Below are 22,952 nucleotides of genomic sequence, written 5' to 3'. Positions count from 1 at the left end.
AAAATTCAAACTAGCTCAAGTTAGCTAACTAGTCAAATTATGATACAATGATTCACGTGACAAGGTTTAGGCCAAAGTTGTCTGCGTGTCTTTGTGTAGCCTAGAGAGTAAATGTCGGTGCCTGGTGATGTCAGAGGAAGAGGCCTGTCTGAGCCCCCCAATCTGAATAGAGAGGAGGAGGAGGAGGAAGAATCACATGAGGTGAGAGCAACAGTGAACACACACATACATGTCATGTGTGCTAAACCACCTACAAACAATGGGCCATGGTAGATTAAGAAAATGTGTATGTGTGTCCAGGTGTTGCTGAGTGTGTTGGCCCAGCATGGGCAGTTGGGGTTGTGTTTCTATGACAGCAGAGACTTCACTCTGCACTACATGCCTGACACCTCAGGCAACCACCAGCTCCAACTGTTGGCCAGAGGTATATACTAAAGTTAAACACACATACACTCACACACACTAACCAGAGGTAGTCAGTACACATGCCTAATGCACACCTAAACTACTTACTGACCCAAACGCATTGATCCCTCTCCTCCCTGTCCCCCTCTCCTTCCCCTGTCCCCCTCTCCCTCCCCCCGGTCCCCCTCTCCCCTGTCCCCCTCTCCTTCTCCTCTCCCTCCCCCTGTCCTCTCCCACCCCCCGGTCCCCCTCTCTCCTGTCCCCCTCTTCTTCTCCTCTCCCTCCCCCTGTCCCCCTCCCAATGTCCCCCTCCCTGTCCCCTCTCCCGGTCCCCCTCCTCTGTTCCCCCTCCCTCCCCTTCCCTCTCCCCCCTCTCTCTCTCAGTGGTCCAGGAGGTGAGCCCTCATGTGATCATTACCAGTGCTAAGCAGGAACGCTGCATGGTCCAGTTCATGCAGGGACTGGGTGAGGAGGGGCACCGCACAGGGAGGACTGGGGAAGGGAAAACGTTAGGCCGGCCCGGGAGGGTTGGGGGGTGATGGTTAAGGTGGAGGGTAAAGGTTAATGCAAAAAAATCTTTCTACATTTGCACTTTCTCCCCCTTTCTCACTTTATCTGCTTGCCCTTCTATCTCACTTTCTCTCTCTTTCTCTCAAGCTCTCTCTTCTATCGCTCACTCTCTTCCTTTTCTCTCTCGTCTATCACACACACCCCCCCTCTCTCTCTCTCTCTCTGACTCCCTCTCTCCTCCCTGCTTCCAGGAGCCAACCCAGACTACAGGCCAGAGGTGGTGACCTATCCCAATGTGGACTTTGGTAAGAACAGCTGCCTGGCCTGCCTGTGGTAATACAGTAGGTATCATTCTTTGTGTAACATTTTAACATCAATAGTAAAGTTTTCAATTACAGATTCGCTCTCTCTCCATCTCTTTTCTGCAGGTCTGGAGGTCAGTAAGCAGAGGCTGCTGTCTGCCCAGCTTCTCTTCCTCCCTCCTGCCGTCTCAGAGAGAGAGAGAATCTCCTACCTCTCCTCCTGCATCTCCTTCGATTCCCCCCTCATGGTGAGTTCTCCCCCCACCTCCCCCTTGTTCCATTAAAATAACCTCAGGTTAGGTTAAATTGAAAATGTTGTTGTTTTGTGTGTGTGTCCTAGCTGCGCTCAGTAGGTGCGTTGCTAAAGTGTCTGGACAGGAGGAGAGTGGGAGTGGAGCTAGAGGACAGCAGTGTGGGAGTCCCCATCTTACAGTTCCACACCTACACACTGTAAGACACACACACACAAAACATACAACACACACATACTGAATTTCATTTCTCTTACAGGAAAGACGTGGTGTATGTGGACCGGGATACTTACAGGTCAGTCCCCCTGGAGACAGACACAGACACAAACACACACACACACACTCTCTCTGCCATGTTTGTTGTGTGTGTTGCAGATCTTCAAGTCGGAGATGCACCCCTCTGTGTACAAGCTGCAGTCTGGGGAGAAGGAAGGGCTCAGTCTCTATGGTAACACACATTATGGGATGTTAATGCACTGATGTGATGTCAGTACATTCTCACACTCGCATTATGAGAAGCGATGATCTCTCAGGCGGGTTTCCTGTAGTGATGATGTCATGGGTGTCGGTGTCTCTGTTTCAGCGATACTGAATCACTGCAGGTGCAAGTTTGGCTCCAAACTGCTTCGGTGAGGAAAACCTGTTCTCATGGTTAAAGTATCAGAAACCAACCACACACAGATCATATCTGAGAAACATAATCAATACCTCAGTACCTGTTCGTGGTGGTGCGTAGTCATAATCTATCCCTCCTTGTTCTGCTAGACATTGGTTATTGTGAAATACCCTCTCCTCTCTCTCTCTCTCTCTCTCTCTCTCTCTCTCTCTCTCTCTGTCTCTGTCTCTGTCTCTGTCTCCTCTCTCCATCTCCTCTCTCTCTCTCTCTCTCCTCTCTCAGCCAGTGGTTTCTGAGGCCTACTCGTGACCTGGCAGTGTTGAACAGGAGACAGGAGATTGTGAGATTGTTCTCCTGCCCACGCAATTCTGACTCCCTAAACACTTTGCAGGCCTCCCTACGCAACATCAGGAGCATCCCGGTAATCCTTGACCTGTAACCCTGACCTCTGAACTTAACCCTTTCAGCGCCATGCAGGCCTCAATCTGCAACATCAGTGATGAGTATGAATTTGCTGTAATTAAGCATATTATTTATCCTGCTGTAGACTCTACTGTGTACGATGTCTCTGTCTCACATCAAAGTCTCTGACTGGCAGGGTCTCTACAAGGTAGGAGTTCTACGACCATTTATCTATGTGAATAGCGTGTCTGAGTGTGTACTAGACAAACTACTGTGCAGTGTGAATTGTTGTGTGAAGAGTGTGTGTGTGTGTGTGTGTGTGTGTGTGTGTGTGTGTGTGTGTGTCTGTGTGTTGTAGACAGTGTACAGTGCGGTGTGTATCAGGGACACAGTACGCTCCCTGCCTCAGTCCATCCAACTCTTCCAGGAGATCAGTGAGGGATTCTCAGATGACCTTTACTACACGTCAGGTGCAGCTCCCATGTTCTGTATGTCAATGTGTTTCGTTCTCATTTTGTTCTGTGATTTGTGTCTTGTACAGGTGGACTTTCAGGGCAGTTTAGCAGAAAACCGTTTCACCGTCAAACCCAATGTGGACCCTGCTATAGACGAGAGTGAGTGTTCATAACATTAGAGAATTCTGAAGGTTAGAGTTATGTTAGCTGAAGGTTAGGGTAAGGTTAGTTGAAGCTTAGGGTTATGTTAGCTGAAGCTTAGGGTAAGGTTATTTGAAGTTTAGGGTTATGTTAGCTGAAGGTTAGGGTAAGTTTGTTGAAGGTTAGGGTTAGGTGATGGTTATGGTAAGGTGAAGGTTAGGGTCATCTTACTCACCTCCGTCTGCTCCCTCTGTCAGAGAAGAGGAGGATGATGGGACTGTCTGATTCCTGACGGACGTGGCTCGCAGAGAGCTGGAGCACCTGGACGCCCGCATCCCCTCCTGCTGCGTCATCTACATCCCCCTGGTCTGACATCTACTATTACTGTCTGTCTACATCCCCCTGGTCTGACATCTACTATTACTGTCTGTCTACATCCACCTGGTCTGACATCTACTACTACTGTCTGTCTACATCCCCCTGGTCTGACATCCACTACTACTGTCTGTCTACATCCAACTTGTCTGACATCCACTACTACTGTCTGTCTATATCCCTCTTGTCTGACATCTACTACTACTGTCTGTCTACATCCCCCTGGTCTGACATCTACTATTACTGTCTGTCTACATCCCCCTGGTCTGACATCTACTACTACTGTCTGTCTACATCCCCTTGATCTGACTTCTACTACTACTGTCTGTCTACATCCCCCTGATATGGCATCCATCATGGGGTTACCCATCCCTGGTTTACATGCTAACAAGGATGCTAAATGCTAAACAAATAAATCTCAAATGTATCTTGCTGACTGTCAGGATCAATAGGATGCTGATGCTTTCTAAATATCCATAAAATGAGGTGAAGTTGTAATCTGGATGGCCTATAACATCAACATAATTTATTTATCTCTCTCTCTCTTTTTTTTTCTCTCTCTCTCTCTCTCAGATAGGGTTCCTGCTCTCGGTCCCTCGGTTGCCCAGCATGGTGGAGAAAGAGGACTTTGAGATAGAGGGCCTTGACTTCATGGTGCGTGTGTGATACATGCGTATGTGTGCTCACTGTGAGTATGTGTTTATGATGTGTGTATGTTCTCACTGTGTATGTGTGGTGTTTGTGTGTGTGTTTAGTTTCTGTGTGAGGAGCGTCTGCACTACCGCAGTCAGAGAACCAAGAAGCTAGATGACCTACTGGGAGACCTACACTGTGACACCAAAGGTCAGGCTGTCAGCCCTCCCCTCTCTTTCTCTCACTCCTCTTCTCTCCTCTCTCCTCTCTTTCTCTTTGCCCTCTCTAAAATGGGGACACATATAATCCAGAAAAATTAATATCAGAATGGGCAATGTCAGAGACCAGAATATAAATATATATACCACAGGAGGTTGGTGGCACCTTAATTGGGGAGGACGGGCTCATGTTAATGACTGGAGCGGAATAGGTGGAATGGTATCAAATACATCAAACACATGGTTTCCATGTGTTTGATGCCTTTCCATTTGCTCCATTCCGGCCATTATTATGAGCCGTTCTCCCCTCAGCAGCCTCCTGTGATATATACATATAATGGTGTGTAAAGACAGTATGGACAGTATGTTAATAGAAAAGGGGTGTACAGCAGTAGTTATATATCGGATGAGCCTTGACTAGAATACAGTATTTACATATGAAGTGGTAAAACAGTATGTAAACATTATTAAAGTGACCAGTGTTGAAATCGATCAAATTTCAATCAAATTTGAGTTATAAAGCCCTTTTTACATTAGCAGATGTCACAAAGTGCTATACAGAAACCCAGCCTAAAACCCCAAACAGCAAGCAATGCAGATGTAGAAGCACGGTGGCTAGGAAAAACTCCATAGAAAGGCAGAAACCTAGGAAGAAACCTGGAGAGGAACCAGGTTCTGAGGGGTGGCCAGTCCCCTTCTGGCAGTGCCAGGTGGAGATTATAACAGTACATGGCCATTAAGGCCAGATTTTTCTCCAAGATGTTCAAACGTTCATAGATGACCAGCAGGGTCAAATAATAATCACAGTGGTTGTAGAGGTTGCAACAGGTCAGTACATCAGGAGTAAATGTCACTTGGCTTTTCATAGGTTGAAATAGCAGGTGCGGTAGAGAGAGAGAGTTGAAAACAGCAGGTCTGGGACAAGGTAGCACGTCCGGTGAACAGGTCATGGTTCCATAGCTGCAGGCAGAAGAGTGGAAACTGGAGCAGCAGCACGACCAGGTGGACTGGGGACAGCAAGGAGTCATCAGGCCAGGTAGTCCTGAGGCATGGTCCTAGGGCTCAGGTCCTCCGGGATGGGAGGGAGAGAGTCTAAGGTGCAGGGTAGATTACCGGGTGGTATCCAGTTAGTAACAGTGTCTAAGGTTCAGGGCAGGGTACTGGGCGGAGGCCTGCTAGTGGTGACTGTTTAACAGTCTGATGGCCTGGAGATAGAAGCTGTTTATCAGTCTCTCAGTCCCAGCTTGGATGCACCTGTACTGATTCTCTTCAGGAGAATCTCTAGCAACTGGATTTAGCTAAATATTTTCTGGATGATTTAGCACACATAGCACCTTTTTTCCTAAGAGTTTATCTAGAACCTAAAAGGGTTCTTTGGCTGACCCCATAGGAGAACCCTTTGAATTACCCTTTTTGGTTCCAGGTAGAACCCTTTTGGGTTCCATGTAGAACCCTTTCCACAGAGGGTTTTACATGGAACCCGAAAGGGTTCTACCTAAAAACCAAAAAGGGTTCTACCTGGAACCAAAAAGGGTTCTCCTATGGGGGACAGTAGAGGTCTTCACGTGTCCATAAAGTTGGACCTGTTCCGAAATGTACCTGGGACTTTCCCACACAAACCCGATATGCATAAATAACGGGCCCAAGGACAACTAGACCTGTTCCGTATAGATCGGGTCAGATCCAGACCCAGTCCGGTCCGAGTGAGGGAAGCAGCAGAAAATTCTTTTTTTAGCTACTTTATTAACCAGAGCTGATACTGTGCGAGAGGAGGGAGAGAGGTGGGGCTCTAGCAAACGGGGGAGGGGCCGTACTGTGAGACAGTGACATGGAGGGAGGAGGGAGGGAGAGACGAGGGACAGCAACCAACCAAGACTAATAGCTGCCATAGCTAGGTTATCTATCATCTAATATGATTACGTAGTACCTGTCTTGGACTGAATCAAACCAAGACGAGAAGCTAGTTAAGCTAGCTAACCCTTAGCTAGCTAGGCTAACTGATGCTGCAGTGCATGCACTTTCTCATCCTACAGTTACAAATAACAACAACTCCATTCAGAATATTAAGTAGCAGCCTGCCTACCTGTTGGCTCTTTTAATTACGTCATTTTAATTCCATCTTCCGTTGATTAGATATCTCCTAACTTTTGCCACACATGGAGACTATGACTGTAACCTATTGCCACTTTGATTACTTATGATTGGCCAACAACAAGCTACACGCACCAATCCCCACTCTCCTGACAAGCAAGATCAGCAGCAGCAGCATAAATTATACAATTTCTCTCTCTCTCTCTACTGCAGCAGTCACGTTCGGATCTGTACAGGCCGTTCCGGACAAGTCAGTTAAAATTACACATACCCGAGACCCGTAACAATTATATCAGATCCGACTCAGACCCGTGACCTTATTTTTGGATTTCTGGATCCGGACCAGCTCGGGTCTCGGGTATTCGGGTACAGGTGGACCCGTGAAGATCTCTAGGGGACAGCCGAAGAAACCCTTTTGGAACTATTTTTTCTAAGAGTGTAGACCATACTCTCTGCATGTCTGAATCGCTCTGTCTCTGTCTCTGTCTCTGTTTCTCTCTCGCTCTCGCTCTCTCTCTCTCTCAAAACCAAGATTGAACTCTTTGGCCTGAATACCAAGGGTCACGTCTGGAGGAAACCTAGCACCATCCCTACAGTAAATCATGGTGGTGGCAGCATCATGCTGTGGGTTCACATTCCAACAGGACAACGACCCTAAGCACACAGTCAAGACAACACAGGAGTGGCTTCGGGACAAGTCTCTGAATGTCCTTGAGTGGCCCAGCCAGAGCCCAGACTTAAACCCTCTGGAGAGACCTGAAAATAGCTGTGCAGCAATGCTCCCCATCCAACCTGACAGAGTTTGAGAGGATCTGCAGAGAAGAATGGGAGAAACTCCCCAAATACAGGTGTGCCAAGCTTGTAGCGTCATACCCAAGAAGACCTGAGGCTGTAATCGCTGCCAATGGTGCTTCAACAAAGTACTAAGTAAAGGGTCTGAATACTTATGTAAATGTGATATTTCAGTTTTTTTACAAATAAATAAATACTGTTTTTGCTTTGTCATTATGGGGAATTGGATGAGGGGGAAAAAAACTATTCAATCCATTTTAGAATAAGGCTGTAATGTAACAAAATGTGGAAAAAGTCGAGGGGTCTGAATACTGTCCGAATGCACTGTATATATATGTAATATTTTTCTTATTTTTCCACAAAAGTCGTGCACTGGGCCTTTAATAGTGCTGTATTATATTAATGGACCGATATAGCGTCTGTAGCGCGGCCAATTGTTTTATTTTCACCCACCCCCCCCCCACAATAAAAACAATAACGAGGCTGTATGCGGGGAGTCCCAGTACCGAGTCAATGTGCAGATGAGACTCTAAAGCGAGATTTGACATTTAAATAAGTTAATAAATGTAAATGTGAACATTAATAAATGCCACCACTTCAGACTACTCTGATGTTGTTTCTTGCATTGTACCCAATGATTTATCAAAACTTACTTGATAGGTTGATGTCCTCATTGTGGTTTTACAGACATGTTTAATTAGTTTTATGTACACACTTTATTAGAATATTTATGAAATGCACATTGTTATATTTGGTAACACTTGCTTATTTTCCCTCGACTCCAACCCCATTTGATACATTGAACGTATGTGGGTGGATCAATGTCTACATAAGTTTGCAAATTATAAACACTCACAAAAGCTCTGAGGAAGGCCTTGAGGCCGATATGTAAAGCTTAATAAAGAGCAGTGATACTATCAAGAGCAGTGATACTATCAAGAGCAGTGATCCTATCAAGAGCAGTGATACTATCAAGAGCAGTGTGCAGGTTTCTTCTGTTTTCTCATCCTATTCAGCTGTTACCATGCACCTGCAACAAAGATAGCTCAGATGTGCGAGTGCCTTTTGAACATTTAAATCAGTTATTCTGGCTGCAATACATACACACAATCACACACAGGTGTTTTCTGTGTGTGTGTGTGTGTCCCTGTCAGGTGTGTGTGTGTGGTGGAGAAGTTCCTGTGTGTGAACCTGGAGGACCAGAGTGTGGATCTGCAGCGCTACATGAAGGAGGAGCTGCTGCCTTCTGGAGGAGACTTGCTCTAACAGGAACACTACTGTATACCAGTACTACTGTTGTCGATGGGAGATACACTGGTACTACACTCTTAGAAAAAATAGTTCCGAAAGAGTTCTCCGGCTGTCCCCATAGGAGAACCCTTTTTGGTTCCTGGTAGAACTATTTTGGGTTCCATGTAGAACCCTCTGTGTAAAAGGTTCTACATGGAACTCAAAAGGGTTCTACCTGGAACCAAAAGGGTTCTACCTGGAACCAAAAAGGGTTTTTCAAAGGGTTATCCTATGGGGCCAGCCAAAGAACCCTTTTATGTTCTAGATATCACCTTTTTTTTTTAAAGAGTGTACTGTTGTCAATGGGAGATACACTGAAACACTGTCCAGTATGACCTCAGCTTCACTAACTGTAGGATATGGCGTAGGAGGAAGTTGCCCCAAGATGCTGATGATTTTAGAGAGGTTAAGATTATCCTAGATCTGTGCCTATGGGTCTGAGAGAGTGAGGCGTACTACTATAGGATTTACCATAACACTAAAGTCAATGGGAGATACTGTAGTATTCTCTATGGAAATATTTCAGTTTGGATGAGAACATAAAAGTAATTTTGATGTGTTTAAAATATCCCGACCAAGACTGAGGACAATGTAAATTAATATTATGTTATTCACAGTTACAATTCAAAATGTTCAATAAATATGATAGAAATTAAAATATGTTTTCTAGTTTATGCCAACAACAGAATGAGAAAGTTACTTTACATTTATTCTAAATTGTATTCCATAAAACCGTCTAATCAATTTTGCCCAAAGCCCAGAGACAGCTTCTAAGGGTTTAACATGAGCCTTTTGCCTTAATCTGGCACATCCACATATGTGTTAATTACTGTCCATAATCCTTTACAAATAAACACAGAAAATTAACAGAATTAAATGTGAGCTGCTGGGGACTGTATGACGCATGGTGGTATTGTAGTCTTGAAGGTGAGGATCATGGTTATTGTAGTCCTGTTGAGGGTGAGGATAATGGTTACTGTAGTCACTGTCGGGGAAAGGAGAGGTGGATGATGGTTATTGTTGTCAGTGCCAGGGAGAGGAGTGTGTTGAGGGGTAGTGTGTGTCCGGTGTTGCATAAGTGTGTGTCGCAGCAGTGCTTGGTCATCACGTAGATGGTTGTGTTGGAGAAGATCTCCACACTGGTCACCAGCTCACACTCCTTCACCTTGACACAGCCCAGCAACTTAACGTCCAACACATCACCTACAGAAACACACACACCGTTAACACACATACACACTGTCAACACACTAATACGCTCCACTTCACATTCCTCTGCCAAAAACCCACAAAACCCAGCACCGTAATGTCCCACACACAGCCCCCCCACACACACAGAAAACACTCACACACAGCACCCCCCCGGCCATGTCTATGCATGTGACCCACCTGCCTTCCCTCGGCCAGTGTAGCACCTCTCCCCGATGTTGCAGTTGGTTTTGGTGGTGTAGCAGGCGTCCCAGAAGCCCAGGTCACAGCGGAAACACTGCAGAGGTCCCTCCTCCTCCCGTTGCTCCTCCTCCTGATCATCCTCATCTGGGACCACAGGGTTTTATCATGTACAGTACACTCTCAGACAGGGACATAATCGCTACAAGTCATGAGTGCTATATTGATTTATTGATTGAATTGATTTGATAATTTAAAGTCGAAGGCTGCTCCTGACGGAGACAACATTACATACATAAACAATTATTTGAGAATAAAAACAATAAAGATTGAAGGTTTATTTATATTGTGGTCCTCTTTGGTAAATAATATGAAAGGTGGGCAAGATCGCATTGTACACACTGTACACTCAATGCAGTTTAAAAAACATTAACAACAGTACTTAATTACAAATATTTACAACATAATCAACAGTACTGAGGTATCCTTACACAGGTCACTTCTTGAAAATAAAAATACCCCTAATCAAACAACAACTCAAGGTGATGCCTTAAAGCTGTTCTCTGACGACAAAGATTTTATGTACAGTGAGTGGTAATTTGTTCCACAGTACTGCAATAGACAAGAGTGGAATAGAGGAATACGTTTTTCCCGATGAAGCTCTTGAATCTACAGGGAATAAAGTTGGTAGCGCTCCCTCTGGTGGAATACTGGTGGGTGTCACCAATGCGCTTAAAATAATTACATTGGTACTGTAAATTTGGGAAAGAGTTATGTAAAATGTTTGATGACTTGGGTGACTTGTTTCACTTGAGCAACTCTTGAGCCATTTCAGTTCATCAAAGAGACAGGGTTGAACATGAGTACGGAACGGGAGCTTGAGAATAATCCTGACTATTTTATTCTCAATGGTGTAAAGTACTTAAGTAAAAATACTTGAAATTACTACTTAAGTAGTTTTTTGGGGTATCTGTACTTTACTATTTATATTTATGACAACTTTTACTTCACTAAATTCCTAAAGAAAAGTATGTACTTTTTGCTCCATACATTTTCCCTGACACCCAAAAGTACTTGTTACATTTTGAATGCTTAGCAGGACAGGAAAATGGTCTAATTCACAAACTTATCAAGAGAACATCCCTGGTCATCCCTACTGCCTCTGATCTGGTGGACTCACTAAACACATGCTTCGTTTGTAAATTATGTCTGAGTGTTGGAGTGTGCCCCTGGCTATCCGTACATTTAAAAAAAACAAGAAAATGGTGCTGTCTTGTTTGCTTAATATAAGGAATTTGAAATTATTCATACTTTTACTTTTGATACTTAAGTATATTTTAGCAATTACATGTACTTTTGATACTTAAGTATATTTAAAACCAAATACTTTTAGACTTTTACTCAAGTAGTATTTTACTGGGTGACTTTCACTTTTACTTGAGTCATTTTCTATTAAGGTATTTTTACTTTTACTCAAGTATGACAATTGGGTGCTTTTTCTACCACTGCTTATTCTGAGAGGTTTCTGAAGCTTATTCTTGAGGCACACACATAATCAATGATATAATCAAAATGACACTGCACAGGGGTCCCTGCCAGTGTCTGCAGTATTTTCCTATCAAGAAAACGTTATTTCCAAGTCAGAAACGTTACTTTTTGGTTAACCTTGGTGAGAGCTTTTAAGGCCATACTCTCACCTGATCGGTCACTATCTTACTCACAACCAAGGTAGTTCACGGCATCTTCGGCTGTAACCACTGTGTCTATCGTAGACTACAGAAGACTATGTCTCTAGTAGAATACAGAAGACTGTGTCTATAGTAGACTACAGAAGACTGTGTCTATAGTAGAATACAGAAGACTGTGTCTATAGTAGAATACAGAAGACTGTCTATAGTAGAATACAGAAGACTGTGTCTATAGTAGACTACAGAAGACTGTGTCTATAGTAGAATACAGAATACTGTGTCTATAGTAGAATACAGAAGACTGTGTCTATAGTAGAATACAGAATACTGTGTCTATAGTAGAATACAGAAGACTGTGTCTATAGTAGAATACAGAAGACTGTGTCTATAGTAGAATACAGAAGACTGTGTCTATAGTAGAATACAGAAGACTGTGTCTATAGTAGAATACAGAAGACTGTGTCTATAGTAGAATACAGAAGACTGTGTCTATAGTAGACTACAGAAGACTGTGTCTATAGTGCGCCAAGATGTTACAGTAAGAGGGGAAACTAAAGTAGTTTAGTCAGATCATTTTCTTAGGTAGCTGTATCTTGTGTTCATCTGCCAGCAGCATACCACACTGCATCCCACTGCTGAAAAGCATTAATGGTGGATGAGGTAAGTTTGTAAAGCACTTTGAGCACCTAGGTGGAAATTAGGTTTAGGTGGTAAGTCTAACCCTATGTACACTTTAGGGCTAGACTTACTGCTTAAAGCTAGTCCAGTTAAAATGTTGCTCCATTACCACCTGCCATGGCCATCCACCCCTGGTGGGAGCAGCTCCTAGTGCTAATCCAAACCCTGAGTTTCAGTGATGTTCCTAATCTCTGGTCATCAGCCCCTCTCATCCTGTTAGCTTGTTAGCCCCTGCTAGCTCAGGTGAACACTAATTGGCTAGAGGATTGGGGTTGCACAAACTCACCAACTGGAACTAGCAAGTATTTCATCCAGTGTTTGCTTTATCACTGTGTTGGAACAAAGACCTGCATGCACACACCAGGACTACAGTTGACCTAACGATTACTATATGGACTACAATAGCTACCTAAAACTAATTCCAGTAATCATCCCAAACCAGAGGAGGCTGGTGGGGGGAGCTATAGGAGGATTGGCTCATTGTGATGTCTGGAATGGAATAAATGGAACGGTATCAAACACATCAAACATGAAAACCACATTTGACTCTGTTCCATTCATTCTATTCCTCCTATTGCTCATCCCACCAGCCTCCTCTGTCCCAAACATAGAGTCACCCAACCCAACCTCAACTTAACTCTCTTCCAGTAATTCTCTTCTCTTCCAGTAATCATCCCAAACATAGTCACCCAACCCAGGAGAGTAATTGCAGGACTGGTGAAGCTGTTTAAAGACATGAAAGCCCCATCCTCTTCAATCAGAACAATCCCAGTATTTGTATAAAACTGATACTGACGTATTTGTATAATACTGATATAATTATGTTCGTAGTGAATATGTTCATGGATGCTCTGTGTAGCTACAATGTCATGTTTATTATGTTCTTATTGACGTGTTATGTATGCTTTATGAACACACATTTAAATAATATATATCTTAAATGTGCTGTAGCAGTTTGAAGTTGGTGTTAAACAACATAATTCTATGATTCTAACATTGCAATTTTATGTTCACCACATTCTGTATGAAAAACTTCACATCCCATACCTAAACTATAGCCTACCTAAATACTATGACCCAGATCAGAGAAGGGCCAATTTATCTCAATTTACCTGCAGAAGCTGTTAACATCGCCAGGGCAAAAACACAGAGCATCAATCCCCTCATTTCAGAAATAAATCCTTAAAACTATCCAGAGAAGGGCCAGTTGAGACCACAAAACAAGGAGTGTCCCTGAGGAAGTCAATGAGCTCCATATTGACAGTAGGAGCAGGCACCCCTGTAGCAAGAATTGGATTAAGACGCATTATACCTGTTTATTCTCACAGACCAATCACTGTTGTTGTCAGAGGCCGCACTACGCAGTGGGCCAGCCATCCGGAGCAGAGACGTAAAGATATAGGCTCTCTATAAGCTGTCTATATATATATGGCTCTGATCCGGAGCATGTTATTGCAGTGGTGGAAAAAGTACCCAATTGTCATACATGAGTAAAAGTAAAGATACCTTAATAGAAAATGACTCGAGTAAAAGTGAAAGTCACCCAGTAAAATACTACTTGAGTAAAAGTCTAAAAGTATTTAAATATACTTTAGTATCAAAAGTAAATGTAATTGCTAAAATATACTTAAGTATCAAAAGTAAAAGTATAAATAATTTAAAATTCCTTATATTAAGCAAACCAGACGGCATGATTTTCTTGTTTTTTAAATTTACAGATAGCCAGGGCAAACTGGTAAATAGTAAAGTAAAGTACAGATACCCCAAAACACTATTTAAGAAGTACTTCAAAGTATTTTGTCCCACCCTGACTTATGGGACTCTTGTATGTTGAGTCAGGGTGTGGAGATCTATGTAATTATTTCTATGTTCACATTCTAGTTATTGTATTTCTATGTTTGGCCGGGTGTGATTCCCAATCAGAGGCAGCTGTCGCTCGTTGTCTCTGATTGGGGATCATACTTAAGTTGCCTGGTTGCAATCATTAGTTGTGGGATCTTGTTCCGTGTTAGAGGCTTGTATTGTGTTTAGCCTTAGGACTTCACTTTTCGTTGGTTTGTTGTTTTGTTGTGGTGTTTATCAGTAAATAAACATGTATGCCTTTCACGCTGCGCCTTGGTCTGACCCGTCCTTCAACATCTTTGACAGAAGATCCCACCAAACACGGACCAAGCAGCGTGCCCAGGACACAGGTGGGGAAGATTTGGTCTTGGGAGGAGATATTTGCGGGGAAAGGACCCTGGGCGAAGGTGGAAGCCCAGGTAGGAGAGGAGCAACGGCAACACAGAAGGCGCCGGCCGAGGAGGAAGCCCGAGAGGCAGCCCCAATAATTATTTTTTGGGGGGCTAAAGGAGTGGTCTGTTTGGGGGGGGCTAAAGGAGTGGTCTGTTTGGGGGGGGCTAAAGGAGTGGTCTGTTTGGGGGGGGCTAAAGGAGTGGTCTGTTTGGGGGGGGGGGGGCTAAAGGGGTGGTCGGGGAGCGAGAGAGAAGAGCCCCGACCACTGCACCTGGTGGGTTTCCAGGTTGAGTCCCTACGACCATGGGAACAAGAGTGGGAACAGTTTTATACTGAGGAGTCGGAGGATGACGACGACGATGAGTTTCTGTTCCCTAACTCGTGGGGGCTCCCGGAGGAGTCCTCACTGGAGGAAGATTGCCGAGAGAGAGAGAAGGATCGGATCTGCAGGGTAAGAGAGGAGGCCACCACATTACGGGGGCTGATAGCGAGAATAGAGCGGGAGAGCTCCATTCAAGAGGAGGCACTGCAGGAGGCTCGTAGGAAGAATGAGGAAGTAGATGCATGGAGAGAGGAGCTGGTCAGGCAACATAAGGAGCGTGGGTTAATTGAGGAACCCATGTATGCGGAGATACGCACTGTATCGCCAGTGCGCATACACAGCCCAGTGCGTTCTGTGCCAGCGCCCCGCACGTGTCGTGCGAAAGTGGGCATCCAGCCAGGACGGGTTGTGCCAGCTGTACACTCCAGACCTCCAGTACGCCTCCAAGGTCCAGTATATCCTGCTCCGGTTCTACGCACTGTGTCACCAGTGCGCCTCACCAGTCCTGTACGGCCCGTACCTGCTCCTCGCACCAAACCAGTGGTGCGTGTATCCAGCCCGGTACGCCCCGTACCTGCTCCCCGCACCAAGCCAGTGGTGTGTGTCCCCAGTCCGCCCTGGCCCATTCCTGCTCCTCGCACCAGACCAGTGGTGCGTGTTCCCAGTCCGGCCCGGCCCGTTCCTGTTCCTCGCACCAAGCCAGTGGTGCGTGTCACCAGCCCGGTACGACCCGTACCTGCTCCCCGCACCAAGCCAGTGGTGTGTGTCCCCAGTCCGGCCCGGCCCGTTCCTGTTCCTCGCACCAGACAAGTGGTGCGTGTTCCCAGTCCGGCCTGGCCCGTTCCTGTTCCTCGCACCAGGCCAGTGGTGCGTGTTCCCAGTCCGGTATGGCCCGTGCCTGCTCCCCGCACCAAGCTAGTGGTGTGTGTCCCCAGTCCGGCCCGGCCCGTTCCTGCTCCTCGCACCAGACCAGTGGTGCGTGTTCCCAGTCCGGCCCGGCCTGTTCCTGTTCCTCGCACCAGGCCAGTGGTGCGTGTTCCCAGTCCGGTACGGCCCGTGCCTGCTCCCCGCACCAAGCTAGTGGTGAGTGTTGCCAGTCCGGCCCGGCCCGTTCCTGCTCCTCGCACCAGACCAGTGGTGCGTGTTCCTAGTCCGGTCCGGCCCGTGCCTGCTCCTCGCACCAGACCAGTGGTGCGTGTGTCCAGTCCGGCACGGCCCGTGCCCGTTCCACCGGTGCCTGGTCCGGCACCGGTCAGCTGCTCCACTCCGGAGCCAGAGCAGTCCACTCCACCGGTGCCAAGTCCAGCTCCGGTCAGCGGCTCCATTCCGGAGCCAGAGCAGTCCGTTCCACCGGGGTCGAGTCCAGCTCCGGTCAGCAGCTCCACTCCGGAACCAGAGCAGTCCGCTCCACCGGTGCACAGTCCAGCTCCGGTCAGCAGCTCCACTCCGGAGCCAGAGTAGTCCGCTCCACCGGTGCATAGTCCAGCTCCGGTCAGCAGCTCCACTCCGGAGCCAGAGTAGTCCGCTCCACCGGTGCCAAGTCCAGCTCCGGTCAGCGGCTCCAGTCTAGACCCAGACGTCAGCCCCTCTCCAGGTTCGGGGTCTCCCACACCAGGGCCCAGACAGGGCTTGGTGCATCGTGGGAGGAAGGAGAGGGGAAGCAGCGCACCGAGGTCCAGACCAGACCAGGGGCGCAACGGGGAGGCTGAGAGAATGTGGTCGTCACGCCCGGAGCCGGATCCGCCTCCGAGGCGGAATGCCCACCCGGACCCTACCCTGTTATGTCAGGTTTGTGCGGTCGGAGTCCGCACCTTTGGAGGGGGGGTACTGTCACACCCTGACTTATGGGACTCTTGTATGTTGAGTCAGGGTGTGGAGATCTATGTCATTATTTCTATGTTCACATTCTAGTTATTGTATTTCTATGTTTGGCCGGGTGTGATTCCCAATCAGAGGCAGCTGTCGCTCGTTGTCTCTGATTGGGGATCATACTTAAGTTGCCTGGTTGCAATCATTAGCTGTGGGATCTTGTTCCGTGTTAGAGGCTTGTATTGTGTTTAGCCTTAGGACTTCACTTTTCGTTGGTTTGTTGTTTTGTTGTGGTGTTTATCAGTAAATAAACATGTATGCCTTTCACGCTGCGCCTTGGTCTGACCCGTCCTTAAAAGAACGTGACATATTTTTACTTAAGTACTTTACACTACTGTGTTATTGTAAAGCTAAGACATTTAATTAACCAATCGGCTCAGACAAAGAACTGTCTGTAACTAGTCTGGGCTGGATTTTGAGTAGTTACTACTATTCACTAGCTCATGAAAATATCTGTACTTCCCCCCATATTAAACTAACACATTAGCATCATCAGAGAGAATGTCTTTTGGGAAACAGCTGTTGGATGCTTAGAAATGCTCTTTATGTGGGATCTAAATACTTGTTTATTTGATTTCAACTATATTTTGACAGGGAGTCATGCTGAGACCAAGGCCTATTTTACAGATGAGCCCTATACTTACAAAAATACACTACGAAAAGCCAAAAATATGGATTTAAAGCTACAAAGGATAGAACAGATAGAGAGTATTAGGTTATCTCACAGGGCACTGGAAAAAAAGCCTATTATACTTCATTATTTAATGAACATGTTTAAACACCACAAAGGGAATAATGAGATGTCCTAAATCAACGTTGAGGGTTAGATGTCCATTAGTAATCTGTACTTGACTGAATGTTCTACCACATGGCGCTATTGAAATCCTACTTTATGTGAAGATAGACTCACAGCAGGTGTTGTTGTGTGGGTCACAGGTGTCCCAGGTGTTGTTGGGTGGGTCACAGGTGTCCCAGGAGTTGTTGCTGTGCCAGATTGAAACACTAACTTGAGATCCTGACTATCTACTGATCAATGGGAGATTTGCACAAAGTTGTGATTTGCATGTGCAGATCTCAGGTTAGGATTCAGCCCTCTGGTCCTGTAACCCCAGTAGGGTCTCCCCCCTCGGTAACACACGTGTCTGACTCAGCGAGGAGGAGTTAAGCAGCTTAGAGACAGTGCTCCCAGTCCCACCAGGCGGACATGTATCTGCAAAGCAGGGGGGGTTACAGTACAGATCCTGCATAAACTCTAATAAACTCTATGTATGACTGACATTAGAGGGAGACTAAAACAACTGTCCTGTATGTGGGATTGTGTAACACAAAGACAGACTGAGACAGTTAAACAAACCTAGGCAACAGCAAGAGCAGAAATCTCTGTGTGGGACAGAGAGGGTGTGTGCGTGTGCGCCCGTTTGTGTGTGCATGTGTGTGTGTGTGTGTGTGTGTGTGTGTGTGTGTATGTATGCGTCTGTGTGTGTTATGGAAGGCCATAGGTGGAGCATTGTGAGAGTAAGGGTTAGGGTCAGGCAGGGATTACATGTGAATTTAATGTTCAGGATTACAGCCCAGCAATCAAACACTGACTGAACACATAACTCAGCCGCTGCATTACTAAACTCACAAAAACACATACCTCCCAGTATTAGTATAGTCAGAAGACAGAAACCAAGTAATGGTTTATCCCTGGTAATGTCACTTGTGGTGAACTGGGGTTAATGGGTTCAAAAACAGAAAGAGACGTGTGAGGTTTACCATGCGTGAAAGCATGCATGCGGTTGTGTGTGTGTGTGTTGTGCCTGTGTGAGGTGTAGATGTGTCTGGCCGTGCAGGGCAAGGCAGTCTTGGCGTTCATCACTAATCTCGATGGCATTATCACAGCATGTGTCTGAACAACAGAGGAAATACTCTGCAGTCCTGAAACACCAATAAAAAACTCTCAGTCTGTTCCACAGCATAATTAGAGACTGGAGGAGAACACTCAGGACAATTAAAATCACCCTCCCTCTCCCTCCTCCTCCTCCTCCCCCTTTTACTGCATCTGTGGGCTCTATTCAATCAAACCCACAGTCTAACATCCTAATGGTTTTGGGTACTGTAAAAACAAAAGGTTTGTTGCATACATGCTGTAAAGATATACTTCATACATGTTCTGCAAACAAAGACTACCAACTGGGCACATTTGGTTGAGTTGTCAGCTAACGTGAATTCAACGTGAAATCAACAAAACAAATTCACCATGACATTGTATTTAGGTTAAAAGTTGGGTGGGAAAAGGACGCAATTTCCTTACGTTGATGACTTTTTGCAAATGTTTTGCTGAAATGACGTGGAACAACGTGGACTCAACCAGTTTTTGCCCAGTGGGTAGTAACATCTCTATCTCAAGTAAAGATTAGAGTAAGCATGTGGACAGCCAACTGTGAGAAGGCATTCACTTTATTTTCATTGCTATGATTTCTGTCCAGCTCCTGAGCCAAGTTTGGGTGTGTGTAAACAGAAACCCTAAAGGAGAAGAGCCGTGACAAACAGTCACTAATATTAGATACAACTTTGAGTTACAGTTAAAACAACAGCATGAATCAAAGTTCTCCAAAGTAGCCTGTTTCATAGCGGAATGTCTGGTCGTATTTAGTGTGTGTGCGTACATGTATGTGTGCGTGTGCGTGCGTGCATGTATGTGTGCGTGTGTGTGTGTGTGTGTGTGTGTGCATCATTCAGGATGGCACCACAGTCACTGTCTGCAGTGGAATCCTCTCCAAGCCCAAATACGGTCAAACCACCCTGAGAGAGACTTTACTATACAACAACAAGCTGACGTCACCTAGCCCTGTCTCCCCCTGGCCCTGCCTGTCCTAGAGGGGTAGAGAGAGATGGCCAACACACTCCACTGCATCTACAGGCTATAGACACCACAGAGAGAGATGGAGAAATATGTGGTGCATTTATTTAGAAAACCGTGTACAGATGTGAGTGAGTACAGTAATGTCTCCGAGTTCGTGAATAGAGTAGATAGGGGAGCCTGTCTGCACGTTATAGTTGATCTCACTGGAGTTACAGGAGTCAGAGTACACAGAGGAGGGAGCGGGGGAGGGACAGGAGGAGGGGGGGTCCTGGTGGTGCAGGACTGTGGTCAGCAGGGTTGACCCCTCCTTCCCCCCCACCTCTCTGACTCTTTCTTCACCCCCCTGTCCCTCTCTCTGTCCCTCCCCTGGCAGCAGTGAGCTCAGCTCCCCCACAGAGAGAACATTCAACTCTGACCCCTCCTGTCTAGGCACTCTGGGAGGCAGGGGGGGCAGGCACTCCTCAGGGAGAGGGGAGTGTCTGTCTGAGGGTTCTCTCTGGTTCCCCTGTTCCACATCCTCATAATCACGGTTCTCCCGGCGCCGTTCCCTTGTTTTCTTCCGTTTGCGTTTCCCCTGCTCCTCAGGGTTCTCAAGGTTCTCACGCTCTCGGTTCTCGCGGTCCCGGTTCTCGTACAGCAGGGTTCCGGCACAGATGAAGATGAACAGGCCGACGCCCATCACGACAGGGCCGAGCAGTTTCATTCGCTCGCTGTGGGAGCTGCCTCGCCCACCCACAGGGTTAGGGGTGGAGCTTGCATACCCGGCCACGGCCACAAACATTCCCACCATCACCACGACAACGCCCGCTAGCAGCCACGCCCCAGGAGGGGAGCGGAGGCGGAGTCTGACTTTGAGCTCATCCTTCTGTCGCTGTGGGAAGCAGAGTGGGCGGGGCCATGTGGTTTGTAGGCAGGTTGTTTCAGGTGAGTGGGAGGAGTCTTGGGTGCAGACAGCGTTGACCGCTCCAGTGGACCCCGCTACTGTCATCCTCTACCACAGACTGGATAGACAGAGAGAGGACAAGGACAGGAGAGAGAGAGAGAGGACAAGGACAGGAGAGAGAGAAAGAGAGAGGACAAGGACAGGAGAAAGAGAGAGGACGAGGACAGGAGAAGTAATGGGGAAGAGAAAGGGGTTCAATCAGAGGGAGAGAAAAAAGACGGGGGAAAGGGTGGGGTGGAGAGAGAGGGATTGTTGAGAGTTCACTTTGTAAACAACAGGAAATGACAGAGGTGATAAGAACCCCAGGAGTTAATGAGATGCTGTATGTGGGTCTCTCATGCCTCCTTCTAAACTCCACTCTAGACTACCCTATACACAAGCCCGTTCACTGTAGCCGTCACATTTAAACTCGAACTAAATATTCCACAATAGCCTAAGGAAATACTAAAATAACGCACTGTCAAGACAAACATATCAATGGCGTCCAATTCTGAGCTAAATGGATAATATATGGTCCCAGAGGTAACAGTCAATTGACCCAGTCCCAGATGTGGCTTCTATTAGATTTCACATGAAGTCATTTCGTCTGATTTGGGTCTTTCCTTGAAAATAACATTCACTCAATCCGTCACTTCAACAGGGAACATTAATGCAAAAAAACAAGACATTTAGTAAAGAAGTTCAGAAATTGTAGATTTTACATACAATTATATTAATGATGGCATTAACATCAGTCAAAAACGTTCACCGAAGGTTCGACCTTGTGCAACATTGTAGCAGACCCTCGACAACTTTTCTCGAGGGAGCAGAGTTGCGTTGTCCGATTCCCGATACAAAGTAACGGTAATCTTTTTATTAATGGGTATCTGACACAAAATCCTTTTTGACATTGGGGATGTCTGAATAATGTTAAAAGTAAGTCAACACTATTGACAAAATACAAACAAAAATGAAAAAGTAACACTTGCTTTTCATATGCTGCGCTCAGATTTTCGATAACATTCCGATAATGGTTACTTGTCTCGATTTGGCTGTTGCTCCGTCGTGGACATTTCTTCGTCGCTCCTGTTGCTGACATATCTAAAACTATTTTCTCAACATGATGACCTTTATTTCTTTTGTCCCTACATTCATATGATCAATGTTGACTCTTCAGCACCCTCTTTAAATGTTTTCCCGGAGTTTCACCCCTCGACCAGGCTGCATATTAACATCTATCCAGCCTTGGTTTTAAGCGGCGAATAGGCTACAACGGCGCATGCGGGATCTTGGTCCTCATAAATTCCCGATGAGTAAATAGGCCTAAATGTTTCAGTTGCATTTTGACTTGACTCTATACTATGCGCACACTTTGCTTTTTGGAATACAGTTTGATGTTTCAGAAGCACTAAGTCAGAGTATAAAGCTCGGTGTGTGTGTTTTTGGTTTTACTATCCTTGTACTATCCAACTAGGGACATTTTGCTGGACCCCACAAGGAAAAAGGCTATTTTAGGTTTAGGGGTTGCAGTTAGAATTAGGGAATAGTTCTAGGGGGTTAAGGTTAGGGAAAATAGGGTTTTGAATGGGAATCAATTGTTTGGTCCCCACAAGGATAGTTAAACAAACATGTGTGTGTTAGTAAGATATGCTGTGTCTGGTTGTGTGGCTGAGGGGTCGTGGGAATCTTTGGCTGGTTTGGGCCAGTCCCACAGTGATCCTAGTAGTTATTATTAGTTAGAACAGCAGAATACTTTGGGGGGGGGGGGGGGGGGGGGCTTCAGAGTGAAGAAGGGAGGAGAGAAGAGGGATTGATAAATAGAATGGGTGTGGGGCTGGATGGAGAAAGGTTTATGACATAACCAGGTGTGTGTGCGGACCGGACAGGTGTGTGCTTAGGTGTGGCGTCAGTTCCTGTGAATCTGAGGCAGTAACAGGATACAGACACATTTACATTTTAGTCATTTAGCAGACGCTCTTATCCAGAGCGACTTACATGAGCAATTAGGGTTAAGTGCCTTGCTTAAGGGCACATCGACAGATTTTTCACCTAATCGGCTCGGGGATTAGAACCAGCGACCTTTCGGTTACTGGCACAACGCTCTTACCCACTAAGCTACCTGCCCACAGATCAGTGCTGTTAACAGATCAGAAGAGTGAATAACCAAGCCCTCAGGCAGTGTGCACATTAGAATAATATACAACACCAAAGACTGTATTTCATTTATTCCATTCCACTCACACACACACTCCAGCAAACATGCACCTTCACAACTGACACCATCTCACAAGTCAACAGCACTTATCAATTCCCCTTAAATTAAAATACATAAATACCGGTTTCGAATATAAACAATATTGATGATAAACACATTTAAGCTCATTGCAACACACTTCCAAGGTATCGCAAGGATGACATTGACAAAAAATCTTTAAAAGATTAATTCCTCAATTCAATTAAAAAAAATACATTTTTAATTTCTTGGAAAAGATTGGTATTGATTTGCATAAGCTTCCAAAG

General features: G+C 45.8%; 2 protein-coding genes and 1 pseudogene across 3 annotated transcripts; 1 reads left to right on the top strand and 2 right to left on the bottom strand.

Annotated features, from left to right (window-relative positions):
• Positions 1-111: 111 nt before the first annotated feature.
• On the top strand, positions 112-8,457 carry LOC311107664 (mutS protein homolog 5-like; annotated as a pseudogene). The gene is made up of 17 exons: positions 112-201; positions 301-424; positions 790-870; positions 1,167-1,220; positions 1,344-1,465; positions 1,558-1,667; positions 1,728-1,763; positions 1,837-1,916; positions 2,052-2,097; positions 2,367-2,505; positions 2,632-2,694; positions 2,845-3,100; positions 3,340-3,448; positions 4,031-4,111; positions 4,213-4,300; positions 6,613-6,649; positions 8,346-8,457. The product of its transcript is annotated as a mutS protein homolog 5-like (transcript).
• A 1,006-nt stretch (positions 8,458-9,463) lies between these two features.
• Positions 9,464-18,520, bottom strand: LOC311107654 (uncharacterized protein; the record flags this gene model as incomplete). Its single annotated transcript, XM_084150181.1, has 3 exons — positions 9,464-9,684; positions 9,871-10,017; positions 18,421-18,520. 3 exons carry the CDS (start codon positions 18,518-18,520, stop codon positions 9,464-9,466), a joined length of 468 nt encoding a protein of 155 aa, XP_084006307.1.
• Positions 18,521-19,610: 1,090 nt separating this feature from the next.
• Positions 19,611-20,572, bottom strand: LOC311107644 (uncharacterized protein; the record flags this gene model as incomplete). Its single annotated transcript, XM_084150173.1, has 1 exon — positions 19,611-20,572. The coding sequence occupies exon 1, from the start codon at positions 20,496-20,498 to the stop codon at positions 19,611-19,613; it is 888 nt and encodes a 295-aa protein (XP_084006299.1). The 5' UTR covers positions 20,499-20,572.
• Between the last annotated feature and the right edge of the window lie 2,380 nt (positions 20,573-22,952).

The sequence above is a fragment of the Coregonus lavaretus genome, assembly GCF_964263955.1.
Source record: "Coregonus lavaretus genome assembly, chromosome: 3".
Classification (NCBI taxonomy): domain Eukaryota; kingdom Metazoa; phylum Chordata; class Actinopteri; order Salmoniformes; family Salmonidae; genus Coregonus; species Coregonus lavaretus.
This window is presented reverse-complemented; position numbering and strand designations above follow the sequence as displayed.